Source organism: Fusarium sambucinum, chromosome III, assembly GCF_050947815.1.
Source record: "Fusarium sambucinum isolate potato_lamoka chromosome III, whole genome shotgun sequence".
NCBI classification, from domain to species: Eukaryota; Fungi; Ascomycota; class Sordariomycetes; order Hypocreales; family Nectriaceae; genus Fusarium; species Fusarium sambucinum.
The window spans coordinates 1,509,737-1,525,056 of NC_139292.1; the positions used below are offsets into that span (position 1 = coordinate 1,509,737).

A 15,320-nucleotide genomic window follows, 5' to 3' on the forward strand; every position below is an offset into this window, starting at 1 on the left:
ACATAATATTTTGGCCTGCGAAAACCTCGAATTCAACTTCTCAGTGGGTCGAGTCGGCAGCGTTTGGTTCTCGACGCTGCATATTGGGGTTCAATTTCCTTTGTCCCATTTCTCTGTGGATTCTTGTGCTCAATTGCGCCGAGATACCTAGCCCAACGCATCGGGTTGGTCTCTCATATGGGCTTAGTCTAGCTAATACTCGGAGTAGTAAAAAACTTGTGTAACCTATCATAGCGACAAAATTATATCGTCAGCTGCTCTGCGTTTAGCTAAGCTCTTTGTTCAGTTATTTTCTATGGCTATTACCATGCTGGGGCTTCTACTTGTAAGAAAGGGCAAGCAGAAAGACTACCTGTGTAGCGTTCGAATGTACCGAGGCAAGACGATTGGAACATGTTCTAGATCGTTGTTCAAAGATGTGCTCAAGGGTAGTTGAAGCCTTTATTATCGAGTTCACGATACAGACAGTAAAAACAAGTAGAGAGTTAATATATGTTAAGTAATTTGTTATCCGAGTCTTAAAGTGCCTAGAACAACCAGGCGTTCTTTGCGTACTATTCACAATCAGTTTATTTGTTTTTGTGAATGTGTAACATAGTAGCTAGAATGACTTGATACCTTACAGCATTTAAGCAAGCAAGACAGGCACCATTAACCCCCAAAAGCTTAATACATTACTGCATATCAAAATGTGCTGCATTTACTCATCTTTTTATCTGGCTTGTAGGGAATGTCCGATTCAAAAAACAGATTGCCCCAAGGCTGTTTGTTTTATGTTATGGGCAAGTCTCCCCTCACCGAGGTGAGCTGATCTAATATCTGAATATAATACATTCCCAACTCCGTAACAATAACGATCCGGTGCATATGCTGCCCTTCTTTTTTCTTTTCCTTTTCCGTATTATGAAACAACAAACGCCTGTCATCGTTCAGTCCTATATACGCCCTAATCAGTCAGGGGAGATATGTGAACAAATGAAAGTCTAAATCAAAAGTAAAACAAAAAACTGCCATCTCAGGCGCAGGCCCCGTCAGAGATAGAAGATAGATCAAGGATGGTAGACAGAATCACCCCTCTGGAGCAGGGGACGCTGATCCCAGCTGTCTTCATCGCCGCTCTCATTGTCGTACTCGTCCTCCTCGACAACGTTATCGCTGATTCGTCGGCGAGTAGAAGCTGCGACAGTCTCGGGCTTGCTGTACATGAAGTATTGAGCAAAAACGCCCAGATCAAGGAAAAGGGTGACGAGACTGCCCGCGAGCCAGCTCAGGTTGACCAGAATGTATTTGCCATAGATGTGACGAGCCTCGCCAGGCTTGCATTCGTCGTGCTTGCACTTGGGATCGTAGGCAAAGATGGACAGGACGTAGGTGATGTTTCCGAGACAAGCAAAAAGGAAGAAGAGCATGCTAAGCCCATCTGTCGTCTTGCGTCTCCAATTCAGAATGAGTTGGGGCAGCCGAGAAGCAATGTATGCGACAGTGCAAAGATATCCAAATATCTGGCCGGAAAGGCTAAAGTGGAGGCTATCCTCGCCTCCGACATTGGAATCGCCGTCATCTTCGCCGTGAGAGGCTTTCTGGCCCAAGAACCAGCCGACAACACCAGCGGCGATAACCATCAGCACGATAATTGTGTTCCACACAATGGTCTGAAGGACGGTCGGGGTTCGAGGAGCAGCATCTTCGGCGATGTGAGGGACGGCAGGCGACAGACCAGACCAGTCTGAGCCGCGACGGTCATCGTGAGCGATGAGTCCAGTGCGCTCGTTGGGTTCACCAGGGGCCGGGGTGGTCGGCTTCGACGCAGGGGTCGGGGCGTCGCGCCAAGTAAAACCGCGATAGTAAAAGCACTGGCAGAGGAGGACTATATCAGCGATCGTGTAGTAGATGGCGAGAATGATCTAGAAAGCGAATTGAGTTAGTATTCTTCATTTCGACTGGTCAATCGGAAGCAATGCGTTTATCATACCATGGTAGGCAGGACGCCCTGAAGGACGGCACCCAGAATGTTGAAGACATCGCCAAGAAGCCAAACAATAATGAATTGGATCGAGAGAGCGTCGGCACTGCCGCGCTGGAAGTTCTGGATAATTTGAGGAGAGAAGACGACGACTATTTGCGATCAGTGATGGTCAAGGAGACGAACAAGTCATGGCGACATACCCCAGCAGGCAATTGAGATTGAACTTTAAAGCACGAATGATTAGCAACTGATACCATTGAGTTACAAAGCGATCAGAGACATACCCGCAAATGCCCGAGATGGCCTCAACATCGAGATTCAGATTCGCAGTTGGCGGAGTCATGATGAACCCTGGACCTGTCCACCCCCAGCTCGTAGCAGAAACCGTCCTTGTAGGTCAAAAGAGACAACCGAGTCGCGATATTCAGCATTCGTCAATGTCAAAGGGAAATAATTGGTCTAACAATATGTGTTGTAGGCGACGCGAAGCAAGAAGCGCAACGTAAAGGGATAGAGACAAGGCAAGACAAGATAGAGTGATTCGAACAGGGTTGCGGGATGACAGACTTTTTTTGACCAAAGATTGGATTGCCAGGAATGGTCCCGTGCCCCAGACAAATACGTCACTATATTAATGAGAGGAATAGGTATGGATTGCGGGGAAATATGCGCTAGAAATGTCCCTGAGCTTGGCCGAGAACAGTGCCAGGGTCCGAATTCGGCAGCGCCCTGAAGGGGAGAAAAGGTTAAGTTGAAGATCCAGATCTGATCTGGAATCGCCAATACCGATGCCAATGCCAATATGTAGAAATGGAAAGTTTTATATGAGAAATAGCCAATTGGAATGTCAGGATGGATCAAGGGGCCATGTTGAATACAAGACCACGGTCATGATGTTTCGTTTATCTGATTAACTATTCCTCAATGAGGTCATGACCACGATTTAGATGACAAACACCATAAAATAACAAAAATGGGTTTATTAACATCGTCCAGACAGAAACCAATCATAGATGATTCTGAGTCATCAAAGACTCCATATCGACTGCAGGTAAATAGGCCGCAGTCGCCGCACCTCGGGGTATCAGAAAAATTAACCGCTGGGAATATAAGAGACGAAATTAGAAGGTCACTTTATGCTCCTTAGGATATAGTTCTTAGACTACTTATTTTTATACCCTAAGACTAAGGAGGCCATTTTTCCCTACCTAGCAGCCATTGTCACTCACCTCACCTTGAATTGCCGGCAACTTCTCACCGCTGGCCCCAGAGGAAAATAACGGGTCACTGACTGTACCTCGGACTTAAATCCGATCTACCACGGGGTTGTTTATAAGAAGAACTCACCTCTTTCATACCCGATAGCAGTTTTCAACTAATCAAAGACGGAAGCCATATTGCCAAAATAGCAAAGATATCTACCTACATAATATCGCCTTCACTTTGACAACCAAGTGTTTGTCGTTCTATCCACACAGAGAATCGTTCCTTCCGGATCCATTACAAATACAGATAATACCCAACTCAAACGCCTTTGCGCAAACCATCGCAATGTCATCAGCCACCGCAGTACCCAACTTACCGAGAGTTGCAGCTCTCGAAAACGACGATTCCATGTTGACCCGTCGTTTCGGTAAAGAAGTCGTCAACTATTATGCCGGCAGCCGTGCCAACCGGTTCTCTTTCCTCCGTGCCGACACTGGATTTCTTCGCAAGGCTGCTGTCAGTCCTACAGCCCGGTATCTGGCTCTCAGCGAATTGAACCCTCTGGTTGTCGACAAGAGAACGCCGGCCTACTTCACTTTCAACGATGTTCAGCCTTTGATTGGAGAACCATTTGCGCAGACCGAGGACGAAGCTATCCAAAACTTCGACTCAACCAAGACGACCCCTCTTATCGTCTTCCTCGGCATGCTAGAGGAGGGAAACGAGAACGACCACATTTCTTCTACCGACCACGGAGATATTCAAGGCCATCCCTATTTCGCCGTCGATATTACCCCCAAGGGCAACCATGCCGAAAAAGCCGCGAGCTTCTTGGCGGAACAGGAGAAGAAAGAACTCTCCTTAGATACGAACGCTCGTGCCATGAACCAATCTCCCGAAGCAGGTAAGGTTAAACTTCAAACGAACTTGACCGTTTAAACTAACGTCTTCAGCCGCCTTGTACGCTCAAGCTAGATCCATGATTGACTGGAACTCACGAAGCCCTTTCTGTGCTGGCTGCGGACAACCTAACCTTTCTGTCCACGCGGGCTACAAGCGTGTTTGCCCTCCTGCCGACAAAAAGGGTGGCGAGAAGGGCGAGACTCGAGGAGATTGTGCCACTCGTCACGGCGTGTCGAACATTTGCTTCCCTAGAACGGACCCCACTATGATTGCGGCCGTTGTTTCCGCAGATGGTACAAAGATTCTCCTTGGCCGCCAGAAGCGTTGGCCTCCTTACTGGTACAGCACGCTTGCCGGCTTTCTTGAGCCTGGTGAGTCGATTGAGGAATCTGTTAGGCGCGAGGTCTGGGAGGAAAGTGGTGTCCGTGTCGGTAGAGTCGTCATCCACTCGAGTCAGCCATGGCCATATCCTGCTAGTCTCATGATTGGTGCTATTGCTCAGGCGCTCCCTGATGGCGAGAAGATCACACTGAATGACAAGGAGTTGGAAGCGGCGAAGTGGTTCACATTGGATGAGGCTCGTAAGGCTCTCGAAACCGGAACAAGCCCCCTCGGAGCGTCTGCCCCTGAAGGATACAAAGAGGGTGACCTACGACTGCCCCCCTCCCAAGCCATTGCCAACAGATTGATTACGGCCGTTGTTGAAGGCTACCTGGCTGTTACCTCTAAGATCTAGAAGACTGGCGAGGAGACTGACGAGGAATGCCTAATTAGTATATAGAAGGGAGAATAGAAGCGTTAGATTCGTTCTTATTGTCAGCTGCCATTTGTCCTCAGGGCATCAGAAATATTGGCTACTGGAAGCATAAGAGACGAAAATTAGTAGGTCACTTTATGCCCCTTAGGATATAGTTCTTAGACTACTTATTTCATACCCTGAGACTTAGGAGGCCATTCTTCCTGCTACCCAGTAGCTGTGTTTGTCGCTGCTCATTCAATCCCATCTTGCTATCCATTAGCCTTTTCTTTCCGCAGAACACTCGGCGGTGAACATGTTTGTAATCGCACTGGCGTTGCCTAGCTGTGCCAAAACCCACCTGCACCGGCTCACCCGTTTGTAAGAAAACGAAAGATAGCCTAAACGAACTCGAGGTCCTCATGCAGGTAGACGAGTAGACAAGGCCCTAAGCTATATGTGAAATGTAAAGATAAAATAAATTTAGATTAATTAGAGATTACGGATGACAATTTAGTATATAATTTCCGTCTTCTACCTATGCTAGGTACCTAGGTAGGCATTGGTGGTTGGGTTGCCCGTACCTGCCTCATAGGCGAGGAAAGAAGGAGATTGTTCTCACTTCTGCCTTGACACTGCCAGTAGCTGCCAGCGTCAAACCACCAACTCGCCTTTCCACCTGTCAACCCCAAACCACTTTGCACCCTGCACAAAACTCAACTGGTGACACCAACTTCTGCCTCATTTTTGACCCTAAAAGAAACATCACATCTTGGTACTCTCCCTCGCGATGAGTCGTTCTCGGTGACGAATATCCTGGAATCACAATGACAAATCGCAAGCTCAAAGGCCCATCGCACTTTTGCGAATGGGTAGTTGGCACAACAATCGAATCTGCCCTTCGTCCCATTGCCGCCCCCAAGCCCAAGCCCCAACCCCCCAAGAACAGGAAACGAGAAGTAGTACGCGTTCAAGTTACTACTGATGATGAATCTGAGGAAGACACCGTTAGAATCACCTACCCCCGTACAGGACGCACCACACCTCCCTCTCCCCCTGACCCTGAGCTCGAGCCTGAAGCTGAAGCTGAAGCTGAATCTGAACCTGAACCCGAGTCTATCCCTATTATTACCGAAGCCAAGACTGTGATCAAAAAAGTCCGCTTCGAGGATGGCCCCATCAAGTCTGCTTTGAAGCAAACAGTCATCACAACCCCAGTTGAGTCCTCTGATGAAACATCTGAGTCCGGTACAGAGTCTGAATCTGAGACCGAGTCAGACTCCAGTCAGTCCGAAACTATTTCGAGTTCTGATGCAACCGATTCTGACACTGAGAGTTCAGATACCTCTTCCAAACAGAGGGAAAAGAGAAGAAGACAGAGACGGAGGCGTAGGCAGAGACAGAAACAAATCGAGGCTGGCTCTGAAAGCGACTGGGACTCAGATCCAGACCCGACTTGTAAGTGTCATAGATGCGTCAAGGGTCGAGAGATATTGAGGAGGATAGGCAAAAAAAGGAGCAAGGAATACACCCCCCCACCCAGCCCCGAATCATCTGAATCAGAAGAAGAAGAACCCCCCAAGCACAAACCGAAAACTGGAAAGAAGAGGAAAGGTGCAAAGAAGGTAAAGGAACCAGAGCCAGACTCAGATGCCTCTGATTCTGCCAAAGACACTTCCGAATCAGAGCCCGAGAGCCCAACACCGAAGAAGCAGCAGCAGTCAAACAAGAAACAAAAGCAGGGCAAGCGAAAAGGCAAAAAGAATCAAGAGCCAGCATCTGAGCCTGAAACATCAGAATCCGAACCCGATACCCCCAAGAAGAACAAGAAACAACAGCAAAAGGCAAACGCCAAAAAGGGTGGTAAAAAGAAGGGCAAAAAGCCTGAACCTGAACCGGAATCTGAAGAGACTGACGGCGATACTTCCGAGTCAGCCAAAGCAACAGAAGATGAGGCCGAACCCGAGGAGAAATCCAAACAACAAAATAAAGGCAAACAGAAGAACAAAAAGAAACAGAATGACAAGCAGCCAGAGCAGGCAAACAATCAGTCGAAAAAGAACAAGAAGAAGCAAAAGTCCGGAAAAGAGACGAATAAAGATTCAGAAAACCCCAAAGAGCCAGAAGCTGAAGAACAGACTGCTGAAGCAGCCAAGGGACAAGACCAAGGCAAGTCTAAAAACATGAAATTCAAAGAAAAGGGGCAACCCAAATACAGGGATGGAGTCAAGAAGGGCGATTATCCCGAAGGACTTCCAGGCCCTCACATGCGTCGCCCACAGCTGATCGAACCGATTCGGGCGCAAGTGGTTCAGACGGAACGCGTGATCGAGACCCCTGAAGACCCGGCACCAAATGCTTACTACGATTCAGAACACAATGTCATGCGAGTCTACCATGGTCCTGTCTATGGCAATCATCAGAGTAACGCCCTCTACCCTGAGCGCAACGGCTTCAATCGTTCCTTGCCTACGGGGACGCCTCACCCTATGCAGAATCCCTACTACTATGGCTTCAACAACCCCAACTTCCCACAGATGTCGCCATATCATCAAAACTACGCAGGCATTCCACCCCCAGAGGCATATTCCCATGTTCCAATCACACAAACAATGCCCCATCCTCCCTGGTATGGCATGGTAGGACCTCCAGGACCTCCTCAAGCCCCAGCCGGCTACCAAGAAAAGACTGCTCCAGCCTCTAGCAAGGATAAAGCCAGCAAGGACAACAATGTTGGGCCACCAAGCCTCACAGTAAGTAGTAAAAGTAGTGACAAACAGCACCAGAACTGGACTTAACACATAAACCAGGGAAAGGACAACCCATATCTCCCCAAGAGAAACAAATCCCAGTTCAGCGCATGGGGCAGCCAAGGACCTCGAACTGCCTCCAAAGAACACAGCCAGCCAGCTGGCTCAGTCAGAGCTGGATCGAACAACTGGGGTGGCAGCAACAATAACGATCAAGGAAACAATTGGAACGATGGTGCTAATGATACTCAAAATGGCCAGAGCAGCTGGGATGTTGCCGGCCAAGATAACAACAACAGCAATAATGGCAATGATAAAAGCGGTAGCGGTACTGGTGACAACCAGAACAGTACTTGGGAAACCAGCGGCAACCAAGCATCCACTGACTGGAACAACGACGGCACTCAAGGGACGACTCAGAATGGAGAGTGGGCCACTGGCTCGAACAAGAGCAATGAGACTGTTCGCAAGGCTGGGGACCATTGGGGCAGCGATACTTATCCAGGTGCTAACCGCGACTGGGACCAGCCAAAGGATGGTGTGAGCAGTGTTGACCAAGGTGCAGACAACAACGTTGGTGTTTGGGGAGCTGATGACGGGAACGGAAACGGAAACGGAAACGGGAATGGGAACGAGAATGATCCGCCTGTCTCTACAGGAGGAGACGGAGGAGCAGACAACGTCATGCCAGGTACTTGGGTAGAAACGCCAGCTATCTCCGCTGGGCCCGATTGGGGCGATGCCTCTGCAGCACAAGATACGCATGGGGCGGCTGAGAATTGGTAAAGAACAATTGCATGATAGAAAATATCTACAGAATTCCCGAAGGACTATGGTATTCGTAAAATTAATGATGCTATGACTGAATGCCTCCTATCCATCCACACATCTTGAGAGATATCAGAAAGTTTAACTGTTGACTAAATCCTGGGTGTGAAAACAAATAAGTACAAAATTCTAAATCTTGACAGACCAGATTAATTGACTCATTTTGTTTTCCGCAGTCAGTTCTCTCTTCTTCTTCTCCTTCCTAATGCTCCAACATATAAGACATCGCGAACGTTTCTCAAATAATATGCGTGGCGATCCCATGATGCAAATCCAACTGCCCTAACTATCTTCGCGTCGGGATGGTCCTGTCTGTGTCAGAAGTGGAATGATATCAACTCCGTAGACCGCTTTGTTTCTCGTACAGCGACTGTGCGATGAAGCAGAAAAGCACGAGCACGAATTGCAGAACCATGCCGAGGGCGAGATAGGAGGGCAATGATTGTCAATCAGAAGATCGTGCAGCCGTGGTAAGACCTGAACGGCCATCAATCAGCTTTGTCCTGGAAAGGGAGACGTCGTTTTAGCCTGGGAGACTGGGGACGACGACGAGCAGACGCTCACTGGAAGGAGTTGTAATGTGAAAGGAATGTATCAGGGTAAAGAGATAAAGGAAAAGTGAACTGTGTCAACAGATTGTACTCACCATCGGGCCATCTGCCATTCCATAATCCATGTACAGCAGATTTTGAGACGCTCACGTACACTTGATGTTCCCAGGAGTCGATATTTCTCAATGTCCTTGACTGGTAGCATGCTAGCAAACCACCAAGGGAAGATAGCAGGGTCTTCTGGGCATTCGCCATATATGGTCAACATTCGTTCCGTCAACCATGGTACACTTTGCTCCCGCATCCGAGTGACAAAGGATGAAGCAAAGTGCATTAGATTTTGTGTTGACATTGTATCGACGTCGACCACTGATGTTGGCATATGTGGACTGGATGAACCGGAACGCGGCAATGAGGATGTTTGCTCTGCAGATTCTTTATCGCCCTCCAGCATTGGGTCAGATTCGGACTCCATGGGGCTTGCTTCGGCTGCCTCAGCTGCTTCTTCATCCTCAAGGCTGACATCATCGACTCGTTCAGTTTTGCCGACCATGTATCCGTCAAGGAAGCCGTGTTCGAGAACGCGGAAGCGTGAGAGACCGACAGTCTCTATGAGACTCCGGCCATCGGGATAAAATTGGATGTTAACAATCCTGAGCAAGGTGCCCAGCTCGTGGAAATCAGTATCCCCAGGATACTGCCGCCGTTTTGGAATTACCATGCCAAACGTCCGATGTCCTTCCTCCATCGCTCTTCGAATCATGAGCCTATACCTTGGCTCGAAGATGTGCAGAAACGTCGGCACGTGAGGAAACGACAAGGTGCAAATGAAGAGCGAGGTATCGTGATCTTGCATTTGTGCAGTACGTTCCGCGTCCAATGCTTCTTTCCGCGCATTTACTTCCTCCAACCAAAATGTTTCGATAATTCGCTTGATAGTCTGATTGGATGGCGACATGGTCTGATTAAGTAAAGGGCTGATAGCCAGTGGACGACGGCATATAGGACAATACCGCGAATGGTCTAGGATGCGATGTAAACAGGACCGGCAGAAAGTATGTCCACAGGTGGTTGTGAGAGGATCGTAGAAAAGTGCATAACAGACTTGACAGTCCATTTCAGCACGAGTGGCATCTTGTGCTTTTCTAACAAGACCTGTATCGTCGGTATCGAGGGGTGGTGACGGGGTGGCCGAAATGATCTCGTCATAGTCAATATCAGCCTCATAAGACAAATCGCCCTCTTCTGCCAAACGAAATGTGGCTATGACCTTTCCACCCGGTATGACCTTTGAGTACTCGCCATCATCATTCCGCAAGGAGCCAATACCCGCAGCAGCCCAAGGGTCCTGCCACATAATTCTTGTCGACACCTCCGTAGTCGATGACTCGCGCTTGGAACGCTCGATTTCTTCCCTCACATGCTGGGCGGTTTTGTTGAGGACTACATCGACAGCGCAATCGTCAAGAGCATGATCTTTGCCACAATCGTTGAATGGACATCGGAATCCGCGAAGTCGATCACGAACAGCGGGGTATGTTATATTGGCGCGTAGATGAGTGTCTGGTAAACAGCGCCTGCACATGCTTCTGCCGCATGGGAGACTGATGGGTTCGTTGAGGGGCAACGAACAAATTTGACATTGGAAGAGGCGAACAAAATCTCGGGGTGCAACATCGCGATGGCGTGAACCCGAGGTAGGGGATTGCGACTGTGTTACTTGTTGTGGCTGCCGGTCGGGGCCCGGGTTTCCGTTGTCAGAATCGGTGGGCGGGTCGGAGGTTCGCGGCCCTTGAAGACCGGGACCAGAGACGGAATCGGTCGCAGAATGTTGCGACGTATTGTTTGAGGACATGAACGTCTATAGATTGGGCGTGTGTCGTTAATCGAAGAAGAATGAAAATAAGATGGGGGTATAATATCGTGTTTTCGAATTTGTCGCTCTTCCTCTGTCGTAGCGGTCGTCGAGACTCTCTAATAAGGTGCGATACCGTATGTTGTCGCAAGTTTCAAATAAAACGCAAAGCAATACAATGCTGTGTGTTACTTTGCTACCGAAATAAAACAGAAAGTTGATATCCCAAACTCTATGCGATCTCTTTTCCAAATTTATGAGCTGCTATATGATCGTGTTTGTTGATTTTATTGTTGTTGAAGACGAGAGTTGCAGTCTTCTTGGCGTAAACGTTGGAATCGTGTCGAGCGCATGAAGGTGGATGCGAAAGTGTCCAGATGACGAGGACAAGCCGGATTCAAGATATACATGGATTCTGCAGAACTGTGAGATTACAAAATTCGTAACGTCTGTAGGAGGTGAAGCATTTTTCGTAAAATGAGATCAAAAAGTATAGTGGAAGGACGGATGTTGATGTAGTATATAAAGTGAAGATGAAGTAGGGTATGAATTTGGTGGGGGAAGTTATGATGAAGTAGTTTCAAGATGTCATGGGTTTTTAATATGATGGGAATCCGATTAAACGGCTGCCGAAGTCGAATCCACTTGTTTTACCAGGGTTTAGGGGAGGCGGACTGTAGCTCCGACGGATCCCAAGTCGAAATATATACCAGAGGAGGACGGGCAATAATGACCGACCAAGGGGTGGAAGAATAAAAAAGAAGACGGCGTTTTCTTTTTCAAATAGCCCAGTCCAGTAGAAATGAGAAGAAGAAGGAAAGAACTGAATAGGATAGGGCGAGGCGTGCTGAAGAATATGAGGTGCAGCAAGGATAGATAGAGATCGTCATACAACCAAGACAACTTACCAATCCGGGACAGCTTTTGTAGTAGGGTCGCAGAGTAAGAGGATGTGAGAGATGCACACGCGGATGGAGTAGGTAGAGGGGCGTGTAGTTTAAGAAGGGCGAAAAAAAGATACGCGAACTCCAGAATGAGAGGCAAACTTTAGTCACAGATGATATTACCTGTAAATGCCTTTTTTTCGAAGGGTAGAATAGAAGAAGGGGGAAAAGAGATGTAAGAATAAGAAAAATTCAAGGCGTCACGGTTTCTCGTGACGATACAGACAGACAGACAGAATATGGAAAGTACCTTAGTACTGTACATACAAAACTTGAACAAGAACGACGGGGGTAGTAACCGTACCGAATAATTGAGTACGAGATGGGTAAAAAACAAGTGGAGAGTTACTTGGGCTAGAGTCTCTGGCAGGTACCGAATACATCAAATAGATGCCTTTTTGACAACAGACCTGGAAGTGTTGTAGATTTTTCAACTTTTGGCCTAGACTAATTACAAACAGGAGGGTCCATTCCCAACCTGAGATAGGACTCGGGAGGACCCTGCGTTATAGATAACTGCTAAATTATCACGATTTAACACAGGGTTCACTCCGTTTCGATGGAATACTCCAAGGATATCTATCAGAGCTGAAAAGAAAAGCAATCAACGCTGGTTCATGCTCTTGGTGACACAAAACCTCTGCCTTTGCCGTCTTACAAGAAAAAGGATGACGCCGGCAGGCCAGGGTTCTCGACTCATGACATCGAACCTAGATTCAGCCCAACAGCCTCTCCAACACACTGGTACGGAGTTTATACTGTACGGCGACCTACCAAGACAGGCATCTATGTATTCTCAACGGCCGAGGCGCCGCAAACATAGACTTTGCTGGCTTGCCCGTTTTCAAGGCAAGATTCACTTTTGGGGGGAACTGTCGGTAACTCTAGGGGATAGTCCCTGTTGCCGACCTACCGGGATAGAGAACGAACCTAAAAATAAGAATTAATCCATCCGCAGAAAACCACCCAGCCTCAATTCAACACGCAATTCAGAGGGATGCGATGGGCCGGGTGGGATAAGAGACCCCAAAACCTGGTAGAGACAAAAGAACAGCGGGAACTTTTCCCTCAAAGAAACCGCAGTGCAACGCAACGCAACACAAACGTTGAAGTTGCTTTCCAGCAGCGCAAGTATGGCCAATGGCCTCACGCGGAGATCAGCATTAATCGCAGATCGCGATGCAGAGACAGGGCCTTCCAAGGTAGACGGTACTCGATCAAGACAGCGCAGTCTCTTTTCGCAGGGACCCTAGTATGGGGTCGCTTGTCTTGTCCATTGCCGATCTCTGATCTCTTGTCCGCTCTTCTCTGTTATTTGACGCGGAATAGATACCATTCGGGATTTCTTTTTTGGGGTTTGAGGACCCGGGAAGAGGAAGGTTCGCCGTTCCGTGTCGTAGGGAAAGGGGGTCTTAAGAGTGATGGCACTCGTGTTTTGACGATCCTGATGGCACGGGAGATGCAACGGCCATCGGGACAAGTAGCTGGCGCATCGAAGCTACTTAAGAAAGTGGTTAATAAGGGGGAGAATCCACCCGCCATCAGCAAAGAAAACGGGCTGGCAACATCCGAGACAGCTAAAAGACAGCGATGGACTAATACAGCACGGGCTGTACTGGGACTGGTTAGAGCCCTGAGCTAGCGACTCATCTGGCGTATGCACTCACTGCAAGACAGCTAGGTGACCAAAAACTCCCAAGGATCCATCAGAAGAGGCTCAAACAGAGTCGTTGGCGTCATATGACAAGCACGTTCCTCGGTGACAACCAGACGAACAGGGATGTCGATAGTGATGGGGGATCCATGATGATAGTTATGGGTACGATGCGCCGTATCAACAGAAACTAACTATCCTTGATTCTTCAAACTATGGTATTTTGTACTGTAGATCTCGTCTTGTTCATTTTTGCCATCCCAAGAACAAGACACTGGACCAAAATTTGGATCAGAGATCTAGATCATCTGCGATATTAACTTCAGTGACAGGTACGAAACAGCGGCGTTGGCCAAGTTGGACAGGATCTAATCTACGCATCATCGTTTTCCCAAGCCCTACCCGCATTACCCAATAAGTCCAGGGTGTGGCGGCCCGGATCGAGATGCGGCTAATACAATTCCAATGATTCTCCTTGGGATTCGAACCTCCCTTGCAAAAAGAAAAACCACTTCCCAAGCTTGACAGTTGTCCTTGTTCTTGTTCTTGTCACACAATGGTTTCCAGGTACTTGGGCTGTATAGGCATAGTGACTAACCTAACTGAAAGGGAACTATCTACACTCAGCCTGGCCGCATGCGTGGTACTAGGTCTGAATCTCATCTCGATTTGAGCCTTCAAAGATCACGTTGGTTCTTCAGCTGTTCCTGTGACCAACCACTTCAGTATATCATGACTTTGCTGCTTCAGCTTGTACCTGTCCCTTGGAATGTCCATGTCCAGGTAGGACCCTGTTCTTGATGACGCTTCGTTATTGAACATCATACACCCCTCTTCTCTATTCAAAACAGTTTAGTCCAGTTCGCATTCGCCAATGTTCCATATGTTCTAGACCATCTCCAACTTTTGTGTAGGTTCCCGGAATAGGATTGCTTCTTGGTGGAGAGAACCCTTGTCAACAAAAGTCATGAATGGATGACGAGTTGCCCAGCCCAACACTAAACAAAGCAACCAACTGCAGTCTGCGAGAACATTCTCCCGCTTAGTCAAGATGGTTCCTTCTGATCCATAATGGCTAGAAACAGCTGCCAAGAGGAAGGGATTTCGTCATGCAAGTATTATCAAATAGTTGTCCAATAGCAAGCCTTATGCAACTCAACCTCATGATCAGGCTCCAGGACCCTGAATCTTTAGTTGAGCCTCCCCCACATCATGAGCTTCTTGAGGGTCTACTGATTAGGGACTTATTCAGTAATGGTATGCGATTTATTTGATGAGTAACTAGGTAGTTGGTTTACTCTGGTAATAGCATCCTTTGTTGACCTAGTATACTCTTCGCCTGCTACTTGCGATACTAAACCTTTTCTTTGTTCACAATATTGATTTTCCACTCCTGTCACATGTCAATCTTTTCCCGTTTTTATTATCGTCTTTCTTTAAGTTTCGCCATTGCTTATTCTCCATCGTCTAAAATGCAGCAGCTCCAAGATTGATTTATGCTCATGCTTCACGGGAAACTTCCCCGCTTAGGTACTGGCGATAGTTTCTATTCCCCGAACGAACTTCTAGAACCACCGATCGATATTTTGTATTGTTCCTTATTTATGCAGTCAGAAAACAATCTGAGTACCAAAATGATCTATCAGAAGCCTCTCTTGACAGTCGATCAGTTCAAGACGATCAATTGGTAGAAACAGCCTAAAACTTCAGCTTTGTTGTTGCTGATAGGATTTTGACGAGATACACGACTCCAAAAAAGCCGACCGACTTGGACTTCGGTTACCCCATCAGAAAAGCGTCAGCAGCTGTGCAGGAGGCTCTCACTGACTACGAAGTGAACAAGCCTAGGTATTACTAGTAGAATCCAGTAAAAAGGAGGAGGAACAAATTAGAAATGTGTCCATAGTGAACTATAGACTTGAATTAT

At 47.7% G+C, this 15,320-nt stretch overlaps 4 protein-coding genes across 4 annotated transcripts; 2 read left to right on the forward strand and 2 right to left on the reverse strand.

The window, feature by feature from the left end:
* Positions 1-1,049: 1,049 nt before the first annotated feature.
* FSST1_010712 (PQ loop repeat-domain-containing protein) lies at positions 1,050-2,309 on the reverse strand (the record flags this gene model as incomplete). Its single annotated transcript, XM_083233772.1, has 4 exons — positions 1,050-1,904; positions 1,973-2,115; positions 2,167-2,189; positions 2,251-2,309. 4 exons carry the CDS (start codon positions 2,307-2,309, stop codon positions 1,050-1,052), a joined length of 1,080 nt encoding a protein of 359 aa, XP_083080408.1.
* A 1,208-nt stretch (positions 2,310-3,517) lies between these two features.
* FSST1_010713 (NAD(+) diphosphatase) lies at positions 3,518-4,811 on the forward strand (the record flags this gene model as incomplete). Its single annotated transcript, XM_083233773.1, has 2 exons — positions 3,518-4,076; positions 4,126-4,811. The coding sequence occupies 2 exons, from the start codon at positions 3,518-3,520 to the stop codon at positions 4,809-4,811; spliced, it is 1,245 nt and encodes a 414-aa protein (XP_083080409.1).
* An 827-nt stretch (positions 4,812-5,638) lies between these two features.
* FSST1_010714 (uncharacterized protein) lies at positions 5,639-8,347 on the forward strand (the record flags this gene model as incomplete). The annotated part of the gene is made up of 2 exons (XM_083233774.1): positions 5,639-7,564; positions 7,622-8,347. The coding sequence occupies 2 exons, from the start codon at positions 5,639-5,641 to the stop codon at positions 8,345-8,347; spliced, it is 2,652 nt and encodes an 883-aa protein (XP_083080410.1).
* Positions 8,348-8,912: 565 nt separating this feature from the next.
* On the reverse strand, positions 8,913-10,795 carry FSST1_010715 (uncharacterized protein; the record flags this gene model as incomplete). The annotated part of the gene is made up of 2 exons (XM_083233775.1): positions 8,913-8,952; positions 9,036-10,795. 2 exons carry the CDS (start codon positions 10,793-10,795, stop codon positions 8,913-8,915), a joined length of 1,800 nt encoding a protein of 599 aa, XP_083080411.1.
* Between the last annotated feature and the right edge of the window lie 4,525 nt (positions 10,796-15,320).